This window comes from Pogonomyrmex barbatus, unplaced genomic scaffold (genome assembly GCF_055798465.1).
Source record: "Pogonomyrmex barbatus isolate J1 unplaced genomic scaffold, ASM5579846v1 scaffold1, whole genome shotgun sequence".
NCBI classification, from domain to species: domain Eukaryota; kingdom Metazoa; phylum Arthropoda; class Insecta; order Hymenoptera; family Formicidae; genus Pogonomyrmex; species Pogonomyrmex barbatus.
Window position 1 is genome coordinate 24068422 of NW_028297098.1, and position 19776 is coordinate 24088197.

The 19776-nt window shown below is 36.9% G+C and overlaps 1 protein-coding gene across 11 annotated transcripts in view; it reads left to right on the forward strand.

Annotated features, from left to right (window-relative positions):
- Msp300 (Muscle-specific protein 300 kDa) overlaps positions 1 to 19776 on the forward strand; it is an 89144-nt gene that overhangs the window by 24538 nt on the left and 44830 nt on the right. For 9 of the 11 annotated variants that reach the window (XM_089085126.1, XM_089085132.1, XM_089085136.1 and 6 more), the window contains 15 exons: positions 124 to 198; positions 1000 to 1152; positions 1244 to 3491; positions 3614 to 4925; positions 5029 to 5392; positions 5611 to 6219; positions 6316 to 7101; positions 7407 to 8567; positions 8779 to 9558; positions 9638 to 10288; positions 10432 to 11033; positions 11158 to 11800; positions 11950 to 12288; positions 12521 to 12826; positions 13520 to 13671. In XM_089085126.1, coding sequence (XP_088941252.1) covers positions 124 to 198; positions 1000 to 1152; positions 1244 to 3491; positions 3614 to 4925; positions 5029 to 5392; positions 5611 to 6219; positions 6316 to 7101; positions 7407 to 8567; positions 8779 to 9558; positions 9638 to 10288; positions 10432 to 11033; positions 11158 to 11800; positions 11950 to 12288; positions 12521 to 12826; positions 13520 to 13671 — 10181 coding nt within the window. The remainder of the gene's footprint in view (positions 1 to 123; positions 199 to 999; positions 1153 to 1243; positions 3492 to 3613; positions 4926 to 5028; positions 5393 to 5610; positions 6220 to 6315; positions 7102 to 7406; positions 8568 to 8778; positions 9559 to 9637; positions 10289 to 10431; positions 11034 to 11157; positions 11801 to 11949; positions 12289 to 12520; positions 12827 to 13519; positions 13672 to 19776) is intronic. The other 2 variants (XM_089085133.1, XM_089085134.1) reach the window with 1 other exon arrangement.

Here is a 19776-nt window from a genome sequence, read left to right on the forward strand (position 1 = left end):
GCAAGTACTTTCGAGTCAACGAAAAAGAGAGGAGAAAACCCCGTCCACGATTCATTTTTATCTCCAACTGTAGAGCGTAATTGTCTTTTTTGCACAATGATTATATATAATAAAATTTCCTAGGAACTACAGAAGGTTGCTGATTTACGGAACACGGATGTGACAGAACTGGTTGCACTTGGTGACCATCTCGAACAAGTAAGAGAGTGATATGTGAACTGCAAGTATTATTTTGTAAAAAGACAAAATTGCGAGAGAGGTGGATGATTGCAACGGCTTTACGAGGAGTCTCTTCGACACAATTGCTCTTTTCTTATAATCTTTCAGCTTTTATAGCTTTTGTCAGAGCAGATGGAGGATGCCAACACTTCGTCTTACAATTTTATTACCGTTAAATGATACGTGCTTTAGTAATACAAAATACAGTGACTCATCCGTCATTTTTATTAAATAAAACCAATATTTCTTATCAGTATTGAATCTAATTAAAAAATTATTATTAAAGTTATTATTAAAAATCCGCATACAATAATATTTTAGTTACACATAATAAATATAAATTTTACTACTATATCTTATAAAATTACTCGTTTATTCATGCATCGGTAAAGAGAATTTTTGTTAAATTTTTGGCGGCTTATTGTTTTTAAATTCAGTGAATAATGTGCTTTCAGCTTAAAAATTCGCAATGAGACCTGTTTTTTGCTGCATGAATAAAGAGCTTTTTTTAGTATCGAAATTACCGAGATAAACAAACGATACGCCAAGATGGAGCATTAAATTTAATTCTTTTAATGCATACTTGTTCGCGTTTAACACTTAAGTAATAATAGTCTAACCATTACTTAAACACACAGGCTTTTGCTCGCACACTCAGGAAGAGAGAATTCTCTACTTCCTTTTTTTCGCATATAAATTACGCGAAACAGCTCTTTAATAAACCTTGTTTCCAAATATTTAGGATATGTCAAAGTGAAGATATATTATAACTTTTTTCAGTCACTGATTGTAAACCTCCGACAAAACGAGGCCGAATTCGATAAAATGAGTGATGACTCATCGGAGTTGATGCAGATCAGTGGCGAGACTAGATTTTCTGTCAGCGTTCAACAAGTCACTTCACGTTTCCAATCGATTCAAGCGACGGCCAAGGTAGGAATTGTATAACGATATCTCTTAAATAATTTTATTATTATAGTTAATGGTAGGATTTATTCTTAAACATTATATAATTCTGCTTCAGGAATTAGTAAAGAAATGCGAACAAGCAGTTGTGGACCACGCTAGTTATTTAGATCGTTATAAGCAATGCTCCGAATGGCTAGCAAGTGCAAGAGCGCGTTATCAAGCTACTAAAGAGAACGCTAGTGGTACTCGTCAGGAGCTGATCTTGAATGTAGAAACCTTAAAGGAACTCTTGGCTCGTCAGTCCTCGTCCACTCTCTTGATAAACAGCACTGTCGAGGCTGGGGAACGATTATATCCGACAACTGGCACGGAGGGTCGAGAGATCATTCATCAGCAATTGCTAGATCTTCAGCAAGCCTTTGAGGAACTCTTCGACTGTGTCGCTTTGACCGAACGTGAGTTGCAAGCGAAGATTTCGCGATGGTCCGGTTTCGACGAGTGCAGCGAAGCTTTCGAGAGCTGGCTGAAGAATACCGAGACTCAACTCAAACCGGAGATCGAACTGAAAACTACTTTGGACGAGAAACGCGCCCAGTTACAAATCTACCGTACTATTCTACACGATGCTCAAACGCATCAGCAAGATCTGCTGGATCTTCGGGATAAAGCGGATAATCTGCCTGATCGCACCGAGAAGATCGATCAAACGCTAAACAATTTGACGAACAGATACAATATCTTGCTGAAACGCGCGACGAAGTTCGTCGAAAGATACGAAGGTATAGTGAGCGATCATCAGCAGTATAGCAAAGCTGTTTTAGACACGCATGAGTGGTTAGATGCCACGCACAATGCTGTGAGTCTGTGGGGCGATGTAGAATTGGAAAGAGTGTCCCTGCACACGAATCTGGATCGCCTGAAGAATCTGTTGCACTCTCTGCCGGAAGACGAAGCGCGCGTACAACAAATTCGGCTTTTGGGTGAGAAAGTGATACCCGGCACTCTGGAATCAGGGCAAGTGAACATCCGCTCGCAAATTGATTCCTCGCAGCAGGAATGGGAAGGCCTAATATCAGCCGTTAAATCTACCGTTGAAGCGCTGGAGAACAAGCTTCAGCAATGGAGCGAATTCGAAACGTTGAAAGAACGATGCCTGACGTGGATGAGAGACACCGATACAAAGTTACACGCCGTTGATCTCAAATCCACTTTGTCAGAAAAGAAGACTCAACTCGAGAAATTACGCGCCCTTCAAGGCGAGGTTCGTGCCAAGGAGTTGGAAATCGACGCTGTCGTCGAGCGTGCTCAACAATTACATAAGAACATTACATCTCGTACTTCCTATATGTCCGAGTTGAGTATCAAATATCAACAGATTTCCAGCAAAGTTAAAGATCTCAATAACCGTTGGCATCAGTACGTTGCCACGCATCAAGACTTCGACAATCAATTGGCAGAATGCACCACGTGGTTAGAAGATATAAAAAATAAATTGGCGTATTGCTCCGATTTAAGTGCATCCTCGCAAAAAGATCTAGAGCAGAAGATGGACATTGTGCAAGATTTACTATTATATAAAGAAGATGGTTTTGCGAAAGTTCAAAGTATCGTTGAATTAGCCCAGGCTGTTCTAGCAAATACAGCTCCGGCTGGCCATCAAACGATTAACGACGCTTTAGCGAAACTTCAGGAACAGTGGAGTGCCTTGGCATCAAAGATGCTAGAGACTAAAACAAACTTGGACGATTCGATAAACAAGTGGGCCGGTTTGCTGGAGCAAATACAATCTGTTAATAAAACAGTGGAGTACATGCAGACGTCGCTCGATGAGATTTCACAATTTCAAACAACGATGTCGGAGAAGAGGAATCAACTGGAGCGAATTAAGACGCTCGAAGAGAAGGTTCGTTGCGAAAATATCGAGGTCGATAGTCTGAAATGCAAAGTCGCTGAGATGATCGCGAGCGGTCAACAAGGATTAGCTGCCTCGCAAGCGCAAGATATATTGAACAAGTTCGACGAACTTTTCGAAAAGATCAAATCTTTGTTGGCCGAACGAGAGGAACAATATAAAGATCATCGCCTTTACAAGGAAGCTCACGACGATCTCATTGGCTGGCTCAGCCGAGCTCGCGAGAAGATACCATCTATGAAGCAGAGATCGCTCAGTGATAAGTTAGCGATCGAGAGTGCAGTAGTGCCGCTCGAGAGTTTATTAAACAAGAAGGCTCAAGGTGAACTGTTGGTGGAACATTTGCAACATACTGGAAAGGTTGTTTGCGCCAGTACCAGTCCCATCGGACAAGAAGTTATCAGAAACGAAATACGTGCGCTTACAGAAAGTTTTGAAGGATTGTTCAAAGGTAAGAATTATTCAAATAATGTTCACAACACGAATCATTATTTTTGTATATAATCATTTTTATGAAAAAAAAAATATTAATAGTCTTAACGTAATAATTAATAAAATCATATTCTGTTACAGAAATCCAGCAGCAAAAGGATCAATTGGAGGCTACTGTAAGTCAATGGCGCGATTATAAAGACGAATATGAGAGACTCAGCGATTGGTTGCAACAATTTGACATTCTCATCAAAGCTCAGAAAACTGCTCTTTTGCCGAATCTGAAAGAAAAGGAAAAACAGGTGCAGGAGGTGAAAGATTTACTCGATAACTTGATAAAAGGCCGAGAACAAATTGATAAATTTAACAAAACAGCCGCCGGTCTGCTTTCATCTCACTTGGATACTTATGTCAACAACCAGCTGCGACATTTGAATTCACGTTATCAAGTACAAGTGAACCTCGCAAAAGATGTATTAAACAAAGTCGAGACTAATTTAGCTCAACATCAGGAATATGAGAGCAATCTTAAAAAAGCTCGCGATTGGATCAAGAATGCCAAACAAATTATCCGTCAGGGGACTGAGGCTGCCTCGAGCAGCAGTCGTGAAGAATTGCAGAGTAGACTTGATAAGATTCAAGAATTATTGAGGAAACGCGAGGAAGGCCAAAACCTAGTACATCTGACCGTGAATTGCGGCGAGAAAGTGATGAGAAACACAAGATCAGATGGTCGTGAGGAGATTAATGCACAGTTGAAAGAAATTCAAAATGACTGGGAACGCCTGGTAAAGAAGATCTCAACCACGAAAGTGCATCTCGAAACAAGTCTGTTGCAGTGGGCGGATTACAGTTCGTCGTATTCGCAATTGCAACAATGGATCAATGATCGCGAGGCCAAGCTGCAGCAAGTGTGCGAGCAAAAAGTCTCTAAGGCTCGAAAGGGTTTAGTTGGATTGAGCTCCCTAGCAATTGGAGAAAGAAAGGCGAACTTGCGGCAAACTAACAGCATCGTACAGGATATCGTGGCGTTCGAGCCCATGATTCAGTCAGTCACAACAAAGGCTGAAGACTTGCAACAAGCGACGCCGGCTACAGAGATCTCGATCAAATATGAGACTTTGAGCAAACAGGCTCAGGAATTGTATGCAAAGCAGAAGGAAACTGTTGAACAGCATCAGGCTTTTATTGACAGTGGTAATGAATTTATTCAATGGATACGAGCAGCGAAGGAAAGACTTAGCAAGTGTTCGGAGCCTACGGGAGATAAAGAATCTTTAGCTAATAAAATCACACAACTCAAAGTTCTACAGAGCGAATTGCCCGAAGGTCAGAAGAAGTTGGAAAAAGCTCTGGAGCAAGGTAACGCAGCCTGTCAGATCGCAGATGCTGAAGACAAGGAGATAATCGAGGAAGAAGTAGCGTTACTACAGGAAGAATATGATAACTATGTGTAAGTAAAATAGCTAAATTTAATTTTTTCACAATTCAACAATAATAATATCTTTTATATACGTTCTACATTTTATATATATGTTATGATATTTATGTAACAGAGATTCGCTGAATAATACCAAAAGTTTGCTCGAAGTTGGCATAGTAAAATGGACCGAATATGAAGACCAGTTCTCCGAAGCTACAGAATGGCTTACGCAAACTGAACAATTGGTTCAAACGTTTAATAAATTGCAGGATAGTTTAGAAGAGAAGAAGAACGTTCTGGAGCAGTTTCAGGTTCACTTGCAAACCTTATTTGACTGGCAGAAGGAGCTAGACCGATTAAATATGAAAGCGCAGATGCTGCTGGAAACATGTGCCGATACAAGAATTTCAAATGCTATAACGCAACTTACTACCAAATATAACGCGTTGTTATCTCTCGCCAAAGAAATAATGCGGCGATTAGAATTACATTATCAGGTAATTACAATTTATTATTTTTTGTCTAATTGCTCTATATAATATTTATTAACTAAAATTTTTCTAATTTCGATTTTTTTTTAATTTTTTTTATTCTGATCTTTTTACTTTTATTTTGTTTCTATATATTTCTTCATCTTATGAATGTAATATTTTATTTATATATATATATATATATAAAATGACATATTAATTATTTCTTCTAAATTGTTAATTAGGAACATCAGCAACACAATACTTTGTATCAAGAATGCCAAGATTGGATCGAGCGCACACGAGACAAATTGAGTGAGTGCAAGGATATTCCCAGCACATTAATTGAAGTGAACAATAAGTTACACACGTGTAAAGCTATTCGGCAGACGTTGGAACAAGGTCAGAACAAGTTACGCTACGCTCTGGAATTAAAAGAGAAAGTTATTATGAATACCGAGCAAAACGGTGCGGCGAAAATTCAAGAAGACACTGAGAACTTAAAGAGCGAATTTGACAAGTTATTGATCGACGTCGAAGATGTGAGACAAAAATTGTCAGCAAGAGCAAGTATGTTAGAGGAACTTAACAAGATTCATCGACTTATTTCGGATTGGTTGGAAGAAGCTGAAGGCAAGGTTCAACCAGCAGATGTCTGCAGAAATGATCTCAGCGAAAAACGTGCTCTGTTAGAAAAATATAAAATTTTGCAAAGAGATATTCACGGTCATGGCGAGACGGTAGAACGCTTAAAAACTCGTCTTAATGAAAATCCCAACATATCGAAAAGTCCTTATGAATCGACAATCAATAAATACGATAGCTTGAAGAAACTAATTGCCGAAAAAATCCATGTAAGTAAATTTTTTTTATTTAACTTACAAATATAAAAATAAAAATAGTTATAATATTTGCTCATTATTACATTATTGCTATCTCTGTTATTTTAGAATTTGGAAGACCAAGTCAAAGATCACGAAAAATTCCAACAAGCTTTGAATGAGGCAGCTGATTGGGTGCGTCGTACAAAAGTTGAGCTTCAGCAGTACAGTGATACTCATGGCGAAAAGGAACAAATCATTGAACGAGAGAATAAAATTAATCAAATTATCTCGTCTCTACCCAAAGGTGATACGTTGATCTCAAAGATAATTGAATTGAGCGACGTCGTGATCTCTAAAACGGGACCTGAGGGCCAAGATTCCATTAAACAAGACATGAAGCAGATACAAAACGATTGGAAATCCCTGCAAGCACAATGTCACGAATCACAACGAACTCTTGCCAATTGCATCTCGAACTGGTCTCAGTTCACAAACGCGTTAGATGGCATGAAGCGATGGATAGATCATTTTCAAAAGAAGATCGCTGATGAGCAGACCAAAGACAATAAAATTCCGGAGGATTTAGAACGTTGTAAACGTTTGGTGGAAGAAGCGGTTAAGCAAAAACCAGTTTTGGAAGATTTGAATGATAAGTGTGAAGCTCTGTTGGAAGTCAGTGCTTGCAGTTGGGCGCGAGATAAGACGGTACAGCTGCAATCAGCGTACACGTCGCTTTTAACGGATGCGCAAGGGCTCGTATCGAAGGTCGAAAAAAATTTAGCCGATCATACCGAATTCTTGAAAGCCAAAAAAGAGATGGAAGATTGGTTACGCACCGCTCAAGGTTCTGTGGAAGATTGCATCGGTGTCGGAGATGCGGCTTGGGCGAAGGATAAATTAGAAACATTGAAGGTGAGTTTTATTGAGAAAAATAATATAAAATTATTTTGAAAAATTTGACCAAATATATGACTATTTTACTAATTGTGCTAATCAAAAAATATCGTGTAAATTTAATTTGCAAATATATTATTTTTTTTAAGTTATAGATTTCAGAAAAAAATATCTATTTTAACATTAAAACGTTGGAGTAAATCGTTAAGTAAACATTATTTGATTTATTCAATAAATGTAATAAATAGCGAAATATAGATAAACATAGATATAAATATAAATATAAAAAAATAACGTTAAATATTATTTTAATTCACAAACAGCTGGTCGCAACACGTGTGACGGAAGGTCAACATCTACTATCGACGTTACAAAATGCCTTTGCAAAGGCAATTAATATGGCTCTTCCAGAACAACAAGATCAATTACGATCGGATATGGCTAATCTACGTTCCAGTTGGGAACAATTGAGCATAGATTTGAATACGGTTCAAGCTAAAGTAAAATCAGTTCTGAGTCGCTGGGACGATTACGCAGAAGCATATAATAAATTTACAAGATGGTTAGAAGAAAACGAGAATGTCGTTAAAAAATCTCCGGATACGAAAGGCGAGTTTGGCGAGATGAAAACTATGCTCGAACGATACAAACACATTCAGGAGGAGGTTCGTGACAAGAAGTCCGATTTGGATCATCTGATGACAGAAGCAACAGAATTGTCAGCATGGGCAAAGAACAATACGACGCTAAACGAGACGAAACAATTACTAGCTCGATGGAAAACGCTAGGCGAACTCATCGGTGAGAAGAAAAATTTCATGGAAAACGAGATACAAGAATATAATGCGTATCACGCTGCTCTGCAAGAAACGGAAAAGTGGCTGTTGCAGATTTCCTTCCAATTAATGGCACACAATTCTCTCTACATCACCAACAAAGAACAAACAATCGAGCAGATCAAACAGCATGAAGTACTGCTATCTGAAATTCAGAAATACCAAGAAGTATTAGATGAATTGAGGTCAAAGGGTCATAGTCAAATAGATCGATATGTTGCTGCCAATCCCGCTATTAGATCAACCATAGAAATGCAGCTGCAAAATGTTCAGGACAGTTACAATTCATTGTTGAACACTGCCTTGCAGATCAAAAATAGATTGGCAGAATCTCTGGCCAAGTTCCAGGAATATGAAAATACCTTGGAGAGCATCATGAAAAATCTAGACATGTATGAGACGGAAATGACTCAAGGATTGGAGATTCCGCTAAATAATTTGCCTACTGCCGAACAAAGTCTTGAAAGTGCTCGCCTTTTGCACAATAAGTTACAAGCTGAGAAAGCCCGATTGGCATTAGCGGTGGAAGCTTGCGAGGCTGCGGCAGCATGCGTTTCTAGACCCGGAAGTCCTCTCGATGCTCCACCCGTTCAAGTCCCCGCGAGAGAAGTGGAGGTCAGAACAAGGCTTGACGATCTTATTGACCAGGTACGTATTTAATTTTATTTCTCAATTAATTAAATAAAATTAACATTTTCGATAATTTAATTATTAATTTTATAAAATCTAATATGAAGAATATAAATAAATATTTTAAATAAATCTATTATATCATTCAATGTACATAGAAATTTTAGAATTGTATCAATGTGTTTTTCATGTGAAGTAAATTATATGTTTTTTCGATGCTGCCGCACAGATGCAAACGCACTTGGCAAACGTAATGAAAACGGTGGGTGAGCTCGAGGAACAATTAAGACAAAAGAATTCCCTCCGTGCTTGGATCAATCAGCAACGAGCTCTCTGTGCCGAATGGAAGTCACGACCAGCAAAACTGCGAGCAGAGGCTGCTCAGGCTGAATTACAGGCAATGAAAGAGTTGCTCACCAATGTGGGCGAACGTCGCACTCGTGCGTTGACGGAGTTATCGATTCACGAGGAGGATCACGATATCGAGGAGGGATTGAACAAACTGGAAAGCGAGTTAACTGACGCCATCAGTGGAAAACAAGCGGCACAGGATCTTATTCAGAAATACAGATCGCAAGTGCAAGATATTCAAACATGGCTCGATGGCCTATCGAAGAAGGTCGATGTGATCGAGAAGGGTAGTGGATTAACTATTAGCCAAAAAATCTTGAATCTCAAGGATATCACAAATGAATTTGAGTCTCAGGGACCAGAGAAATTGGCAGAAGTCAAGAAACTGAGTGAACAAGTGATGGATTCGGTTAGCAATTTGGACTCTCAGCAAATAGAAGAACAAATCAAATCGGTAGAGAGACGACATGCAGATATCAGTAAGAAATTGCAAAGAAAAGCCCAAGTTTTGGACATGACGGCACAGGGAATCGAAGCAACCAAGCGAGAGATCGAGGAGAATCGCGAATGGATTGAACAGAAAAAGCAGCAGATAAAGATGCCTGAATTACTGGGATTTGAAAGTAAACTAGCAGAAGAGAGGCTTCTCACTCTCAAGGTAATTCTTTATTTTATTTATTACTTTTCTTTATCACATGGAAATATTAATCTTTAATTATATTATTACGTTTACACAGGCTATGTTGAAAGAAGCGGATGGAAAGCAATTGATTATAGACACGTTGGAAAAGAGAGTTGGAAATATGCAGAATGAATTAGAAACCAGCGAGCAGCAACAATTAGAAACTGACACGAAGTCCTTGCGGGGCGAGCAGGTAGAATTATGCGCCATTTTAAGAGAAGAAATATCTCTTGCGAGTGCGGCGGCTGATGCACGACGCAAACTAGAGAGTGATATTGAAAAGGCACGAAATTGGATAAAATCCAAAGGCAATGATTTGAAAAAACTTAGTGGATATTTGCCTTTGAGGGCTTCGAAAGTCGAGCAAGATATCGCGCAACACAGCGGATTGGAAGCAGATATTGATTCCTTTAATGAAAGCAAACTTAAAGACATTCTTAAACAAGGGAACAACTTGATGAAGGATTGTAATGCAGACAGTCGCGCCAAACTCAAAGCCCTCTTGGACGATTTAAGTAAGGATTATGAAGAGTTGAAGAAGGAGGCGAGAGAAAAGCAAGCTTCGTTGGCAGATCTTCTTCAAGGACGCAAGGCTTTTGAAAGTGAATTAGACAAGTGTCAACGATGGATTAAGGAAGCTGAAGTGGCTACCTCTTCGGAATTGCGACCTTCCAGTCTTGACGTTCTTCGTGAACAACTTGCTAAGGTATGTAAGGTATATAATTCTTGAAAGTAAAAAATAATTACTCACAAGTTAACTAAAGAAGTTATGTTTAAAAAAATTGAGACTTTTATGTATCCTTTATATAATAACGTATCTAAAGATTATAAATATTTCCTTCTCTTCAGTATGATCGATTGAAGAAAGAGGCACAAGAATATGGTGATGACATAGAAAAAATAAACCAGCAAGGAAAATCAATTTTGCCAACTGTGAGCGATGCTGATAAGCAGGAATTAAGCGAACAATTGAAAAATATGAAGGAAGCTCATGGACGAGTGGCTGGAATAATAAACGAAAGAGCAATCGCACTCCAGAAGAGTATAGACGAAGCCGAAGAAGCTGCTGCGCGAGTGGCGGAAGCAATTAAATTCATGACAGATATTCAAAAAGAGCTTCATGATTTGAACAAGCCGATCGGTGCTCGCGTGGAAGACGTGGAGGGAATGTTGGCTGCTTATGAAAGAATTCTAGATGACCTCAAGGCAAACAAAGCCAAATTATCTGATCTTCAATCTGCTAATGTGGGAGATCTACATGGCGTACTAGCTCAACAAGATGATCTAATAAGAGCTCTCGAAGCACAAATAGCGAAACTTCGTCAGTTGCTGCTACTACGACAACAATTTATTGCTTTAATCGCAGAAATTACTACTTTTATTGCCAAGTATACTGAAATTATCCGAGACATCGAGAAGTCTGGACAAACAACGGAAGAGAAAATTAAAAGGTATCATTACTAATATATAATATATTAATGTTAAATAATATATTTTTTTATTGAAATTTATTTTGCTAAAAATTATTTTTAATACCAGTCATCTAATTTCTTTTATTTGTTAACAATTTAATAGATACGACGATGCTATATTAAAAATTCAAGAATGCGAAGCCACTCTTGCTAGTGCAACAGATAAGGGACAGCAAATAGCGGCGGAAGGTTCAGTTGTAGATAGAAACAACGTGACAGAGCAGTTGCAATCGTTGAAACAACAATTACAAGCTCTCCGAAGGGCAGTAGAGACACAAAGAGAGCAGCACGAATTGGCTGCAGCCGAGCATAGAAGACTCGCTGACGAATTGGCGGATATTCTTGATTGGCTAGAGAGCAAGGAGAAGGAAGTCAAGTCCAGACCGCTATTGGAAAGAGACCCAACGAGCGTCGAGGTGGAATTGAAAAAACATCATAATCTTTGCGCCGACGTAAACGAATATCTAGATAAAATTAGAAATCTGAAGGAATCAGTACGACATGAAGAAGGAATGCCTGGATCTTTAAAAGAAATGCTAAGCGAGGCGGTGTCTCTGTTGACGTCTCTACCAAGAGAGATGGAAGAACGCGGAAATTATTTCGAAAGTAACATGCAGATGAGACTGGATTATGCAGCTCTTACCGACAAACTTCATAATTGGGCTCGCGAAGCGGAAATTCGGCTTGAGAGTAACAAGGAGGGTCTTGACTTTGAAAATATTCTTAGCGACCTGGAAGAACACAAGGTAAGAAGTTCCTCTTATTTTTTTTTTTTTTTAACTATTTGAACTAGCTTAAACTAGAAGGAGTTTGAGATTAAGCTTAAATTGTTTATAAAATTAATAATTTTATGGACAAGTAAGTTTAATTGTCAACTTCCATTACGTTTTTTTAGATATACTTCAGCAGTGAAGCTTCGATACGCGAGCTCGTATCGCAACAAATTCAACAGGTGGCAGATAAGATCTGGCCGTCTTTAGATAATTACGAGCAGGAAGAATTAAGTGCACAACAGCAGCAACATACTCAGCTATTAAAGAACACCCTCAATACGGCTAAATCGCAACGTTCACGCTTGGAACAGGGAGCGGAGATGTGGAGGGATTATACGCAAAGCTTGGAACGTGTTCGCGCCGTCATCAACAGAACTAAATTCACGGATGAACCAGTCACTACATTAGCTGGATTGCAATTCAATATTCAGAAAATCACGCACGCACTTAATGATATTCAGGCAAGTTAAAAAATAGTAAATATAAAAATAATTATTTCTTTCTTTTGAGAAATACTTTATCTATATCACACAATATGAAAAAGAAATTATAAAAGATTCTTCGAAAATAAAAAAATTATTTAAAAAAAATTAAATGTTATGTTGAGAATTAATTAAATGTATTTTTAATGTTTTTTTTTTATTATGACTTTGATGTATTTTTAATGTTTTTTTTGTTATGACTTTGATACAGAATCAACAATTCGAATTAGATCTTCTAAACGAACGTGGACGAGAGGTTCTCCAACTTGCAGACGCTAACAATAAGAAAGCGATAGAATCGCAGCTGTCGGAAATCAATTCGGAATGGCGCGAACTTGTTTCGGGTCTCGAAGGACGAAGAGATACTCTTGAGGCATTATCGCGACATTGGGAAGACTTGGAAACGCAATGGTCTCTCATCGAAACGCGATTGACTGCAACTGAAGAAAAAAGCAAGCTTGTCGATACGGTGGTGCGATCGAAGCAACATTTGAACGATACCGTTAAAGCATTAGAAGTAAGTAATAATTATTTTAATAATTATTTTACGGATAATCAATTCTTTTTCTACTGAAAAAAATTACATATAACAATAATAAATGTACAAATATATTATAATGGAATTAGTATCAGAGAAATTCTCATATTTCACGAATTTCAATCAATCGCATAAAAATAGCTAAAAATATTGAAAATGGATTAAGCGTGATCTGTGGTTATTAACATATGCATAAATATATAAAACTTTATTATAAATTATAATTGAAAATATGTACGTCGCACGCAAAGCATACTGTCCTTTGAATGTCTGTATAATGTCGCATTTTATGTGGATACACATTCTTATTGATTTACTGTACGCCAAGGGTACAGATATACAATTAGTTCTATCTTTCTCTCTTCCTGATGCCCCCCTTTATAAATGCCGCACGTGTCAGACTTGCACAGCCAGGCACCACAGGTGCTCGGCCCTCCAAAACTAACTTTACTTTAGTCGATCACGAATTATCAAGCCGCAACGAACGCTCGTAGAGAAAGTCGCATATCAGTGATATTTTTATTTTTATAAATCATGCCACATTTTCATTACAATACGGATATATGTATATTACAAAAATTGAAATAGTTTATTAAACATTTTTTGAACATAATGCAGAGTAATGCAGTAATGCAAGACAGTTAATTCGCTTCTTGATCTCGTTGCGGATAGGAACTTGTGACGGAAGCTGAAAAGCTTAAACCTCTAACGGAAGAAGTGAAGGGTTTGGCAGGACCTGTGCTCGCGTATCTCGCAGCGTTTACAGAAGCGCCAGCACGAAGTTTCGAAGAACGTCTCGAGAAACTAGAGAGATCCGTCGAATCGTGAGTCAAAGTGCATTATTTTATTTTTTTATATTTGCTCAGCATGGATCAGCACCACATCAACGTAATCGCGAGACAGTCCATCCAATATTATTTTTATTTAGCTAGCATAGGCAATTATATAAATAACGAACATTATTAAATTTCCGAAAGGCTAATAATACAAAAATAATAAAATACATGACTTTAACAATCAATAATATTAATTTTATATATTCTAGTAAAAATACAACAAATATTCGCGTTTTATATTACATTCCAAGTTTATAAAATTTTACTTTTAAATTTTAACGTCGAAGTTCATAGTCATATCGGGAATAAGACAGATGCGTTTGCACTACTATTAAACATTGAGAATAAAATTAATAATATTCATAATTAAAAAGATTAATTAATTATTAATACAGAAAATTTTTCATTTATCTTTTTATGATTTATATACAAAAGTACTATATAGTAAGTCATAGTTTTTGGACTGACAATAAAGGTGCTATTAAGGTCCTTCTGCGAGCAAATTTGCATGAGCATGCATATATGTGCATCTGATGCTTCTGCTTATGTATTCCCCTCCTTTCTTCTTACAAAATATATATTTTCTATTTTACAGCAATTTTATCATTGTTATATTTTTAATGTAATCAATATTTTTAGTATTTATTTCAGGTGATCATTTTAATCTAGCGTTAACTTGTTATATTAATTAAAAATATTATAATTAATGTAAATTTACATATATGTATATTTATTCCTTTAATTTTGGCGTTGTACATTTAAGGGAAGATTACATACGATACTCTGAAAAATTACATTTCCCAATGAGTAGAAATACCGAAGAAATGTAAATGTTCTATAGTTTTGGCAAAGTTTTATCTCCTCTACCTTGTTGGTTAAATCGTTAGCTTTACTCATTGCCAAAATACAACATGAGCCTTTCAGTCGCAAGTTCAGTAGCAAGACGGTTCGTCAATGAAATGCGGAAATTGAAACAGTCGTAATATCACAGTGCAATTATTTAGAAAAGGAAATTATTGCACTACGTCATGGGTGATGAAAGTTATTTTAAAAAGATCTACACTTAAAGTGAAAAGAGATGACAATGAGAAATGTCAAATTTTGTGAAAGTTATTAAGGTGAGCTTTAAATTTTTACATGATTGGTAATTATTTTATTCGTAACAATTCATAATCATTATCCGTCACGCTTGAAGCTTTTTTTAATTCGCGATTACATAATGTTGCGTAAAAATTACGAATCTAATACGTAATGACAATTACGACGCAACGTGAATGCTAGTCCAAGTTCGACGTAATGCGCCTAGCGCCACAGAGTTGAGTATAAATAGAACGCAGAAATATAAATACTTTATAGGTATTCTCATCCCCATAATTATTTGTAGTATATTCCCCCCTAATAATAGATCTAAGATTATGTTTCATTCTTTGGCTAATATAGGATCGATTATATCCCAACGAAAGTTGGAAAGTTGATTAAAAAAGTCAAAGATATAAAATAAAATGATATCGTTTATTCCATGACGGCTTTTATATTTTTTTATTAAGAAAAAATCGACACTAGCAAATTAAGTTAAAAAAAGCGGAATGTAATCGCGCGATTTATCAATATTCGCGATAGTTAAGTTACACGCACACACACATACACACACACACACACACACACACACACACACACACACACACGTACATTGACATTTAGCCGACGGTCGCAGACATTCATCGATCCGTAGTCGTTTCATTACGCGGCGCGCTACGTCACCACCAAATCTGTCATATGACGTAACATCGATCGTATAACACCGTAAAAAAACACTCGATATAAGATGGTTACAGACCGATGAAGGTCGATATGCGTTCTTGAGAGAGAAACGTGTGTCCATGGCCCCTACCATGCTTTTTCAGGAGCATCACCACGCACCAGTTCCATCCAGTCATCATCGTACCGGCATCGATGCACGACGCGTCGCGCGCACTGCTAATGATTGCACTTTTCGTTGCATTTCTCTGCCGACGCATTATCGCATTGATTTCGCGTTTAAGTTGATCACACGTTTAAACCACTCGCGAATAACGTCGCCGGGGGTGCGACGTGCATCTTGACATTTTGCCAGGTGGCGAATCTTTGTCGAGCATGACGTCTCGCGTCGTATTTACATCCAATTTCGTGTGTGTTGTACTGTCAGTGCGGGAATGGCGTAATTATCATTTGTACGCGGAACGAAACACGCGAATAAGAAACTGTCGTGAACAGTGATATTTGGGACAGAGATGAGCTTACATTTTGGAAGACACGCTCTTCCAAGGTACGATACTTACGAGATTTTTTTCCTCTTTTTTTATTTTTACGCCTCTTCTTAAATATCAAGAAAAAAAGATGATTACGTATATAATTCGATGAAAAAATATCCACAAGGTAAATCCTTCAATCGCAAAGAAAATCGAGGCGATTACTTGAACTTGCGAAATCTCATCTCGCCTACGGCGCAAACGTCGCCGTCTCGCATGCGCGCGAAGCGAAACTACATTAGCACAATATCGACACACATGTGTACTGCATGCGGAATTAGAGATAACTTCCAATCGAAAATAGTTTATAATTGCAAATAAGAACATTTAGGCCTGTACTCATGTCTTGTGTATTACTAAGGAAATGAAAATATTTTGCGAAATTCAATTTTCTAACGTACGTCCCATAAAATATTGTTTTAAAATCGATCTTTTTTAATCTATAACTAATCAACGTTGTAACAAAATGTAACAAAATGTAAAAATTTGCGTATATATAGTCGAAATTCACCTAACACTCATGATACAGAAAAATGCAATACGCGTATAAGATTTTCTACACTCCCTATAGTATCTTGGTGTCATCGATACGTAATTAGCTGGCCGATCGTGGGATGCATCTGACGACGATTAAAAATAGACTTGATGTCTGAAACAAAATCAAACATTGTTTTTCTAAATCGTGTTAACATAGCGCATACCACATATCATACGTGATATAATCATATGTATACATAACGTAATAGAATGTGCCGTAATAATCAGTACGCGACTTTAAGAAATTTTTCGCGTTAGAGCGTATAAATTGAAAAGAAAGTTATTAATTTTTTTATTGATTATTCGAAATGGAATAGGAAGAAATCAGAAGAAATCAGAAGAAATCAAAATATCTGAAAATTACATATTTTTAGATGTAATTAAATTTCATAATTTTTATAATACAAATTTTGCCGTGGAATTTGTATACAAAATTTTATTAAATTTTTATGATAGACAAGACTAACGTTCCTTTTGTAATAATTTTTAATAATTTCAGTAATATATTTTCTTCTAAATAATATTTCAAATAATTAACATTCCGTTGTATTTTTATCTATATGTTTATTTATAACTTACGCTTATCAGTATACGTGCACATAATCTCAGTCTCAATTTCAATTGCTATGCCATGCGATTGTTATTATGACTTGTGTTATTTCGTCGTGATAGTCATGGTACCGATTAAATATCGTATGCGATGCGAATAAACGATAAATCTGACGATCCAATCTAAGATGCTGGTTAAAATTACTGGAAAATGGCCGTATTTTTATCAAGAAAAAATATACATAATAATTTATATAAAATATTATATGTCATAATAAGTCAAGCAGATTTGCAATAAGAAGCTCTGACTGAAATTAATTGTTGTAAAATGTTACGCGACAAAGACGCCCCACCGCCCCGTGTCACCAAAATCACCCCGTACAGTCTTCTAATTCTCCGTAAACCATCGGCCGATTATTCTTAGGACGTTCTTGGCTAACCGAGCCGGTTCTAAGATCAGGCCGCATGCGTCGCGGCGCCTCGCCAATGCGTCTCAACTGTCGTCTAACGCTAGCTTAGGCGACTATATTCCTTCAATAACGTTTCGAACCGCGAACGCGCTGCTGTTTGGCTTGATAGTGCCGCGCCATACTGTTATCCGGATAAACAGAACGAGAACGAGGATTAAAGAAAGGATAAACGGAGAGAAAGAGAAGAAAGTGAAGAGAAGAAGAGTTCGCGCGCCTTCGTTTCGCGAATCCGTCGTTAGCGCGAAGACACGCGAATATTTCGCGATTACCGCATCCGGGTACATAGGTACATGTATCGCTCCGGCTTGTATCGTCCGATTGTAACATCATGCGTACAAATAGATTGAGAGTGATTTCATTCACGCCAGTCGTCGACCAGTAACGAGAATTTTTTACGATATATCCGTCAGACGCAACAGAGATAGAATCGCGCGTACCGCCATGATCGTAACTATCAAGTTGCACGATCGATGAAGGCTATCGTGGATTACGCGAAATCGCGTGAGAGAAGATAATCGCTTCGCACCCAAACTCGTAACTCGCCGGAAATAGATCACCGCGTGCGAATGTTAATAGTTTCTAGAAGGAAACTCATTTTAACGTAAATTTGATTCGACTGTCGCGACACGCAAGTTTACTATCCTAATTTCTCTTGTTTTAGATGCGATTGTCATTATTACGCAAATGTAAAAAAAGAGAACAAATATATGAAATTAAAAATAGAATTTTACGGGTTCGGATTCAAGTTGCTTGCACACGAGAAGGTTCGCGATTATTACGTCAAATGAGATTATTACGAAAAGTGAAGTCAAAAGAGAAATTTTCGTGATTTATATAATTAAACGTTGCATCTCAATTTTTTTTTCTTTGATATTTTGGTTGTTTCGTTTTGTACCTTCCGCCTGACGGTCATATCTCATTCAGCCCGGCATGGTGTGATGTCATCGTAGAAAAGGAATCGTTGTACATAAAAGAAAATACTAACATCAAGAACTTTCGTAGTCACGTATTTTCAGAATGACAAAATCAGTAAACGTGCACTCGCCAATCTATAGTTAATTAAAAATGACATATACTAAATAAATAAGATTTCGGTCTCCAGTAAATAATTCACGAACAGAGTAAATTTTAAACTTGCAATTTTGCGTAATCCTCTATTCGAGAAGCGAAAGTATGTTGTCATCGTTGAAAAAATAGATCGCCTTAGCATTGACCAATCGAAAACTGTACTTTTCTTCCGAAAGGACGATGACAACATACGAGTTCTTGGCAGATGACATCAACGTTTAAATTATTCCTTATGTTGTTCTTTGCTATTCAAGCCATAGCAAAAAATTATGCACTTGTGCTGTTTCCGCTTAAAGATATTCTTTTCAACTAAAAATTTCAATTAAAAAAAAATTTACAGATATAAAATGAAAATTATATATTTTTGTAATGAAACCAAGAAGAGTTTTATTACAAGACCAGATATTATTTTGTATGTGTATTCTGAATATTTTATTTGTTTTTAATGAAAAATTAATATTCATAGAATAATAATGTTTCGTTTTTGAGGTATAACGATTACTATTGTTTTAATACTGAATGAAATAATCATCTCGTAAAATTATGTAGCACCTTCTACGAACGGTATCTTCCTCATAGTGAATAGTCGGCTAAACTCCTGTACATACTTCCTTCGTCTACTTTTAGCCAAGGCTGCCCCGACTCTGTGACTTCGCCTGGGATCGAGCCAGCCGAAGCACAGCGACACGCATTTCCGATTCTAAATTTGTCTCACCTCACCGTGAACGATCGCTTAAGATCACCGATCATACCATAAAATTTTTTCCATGTGAAAATTTAATATAATTTGTTTCGAAATTATACCTGCTATTTACGGAACGATGTTTTAATAAATTATTCATTCCACATAACATGTTAATCGTAAGAATATTTTTTGATTACATTTTGATTGCTATTTTATTCATTTTTCATCTTTTTTACACTTTTAATATATAAGCAATTTATATCATTTATATTTTTTCAGATAATTGATATTTTTTTACTTTTTTAATTAAAAAGGATATTATAGAGTAAAAGGTATTATAAAGTATTTTAATTTCAAAAGAAAATAATGAAATAATGAAATTATTCTTCTTGCTAATCGTGAATCTTCCCTTAAATGCTCAAATGTGTCTATGTGCGCTTAAATATTTTTAAGAAAAGGTATATTATTAAGAGCCACTCTTTAATCTCCAAGAGGG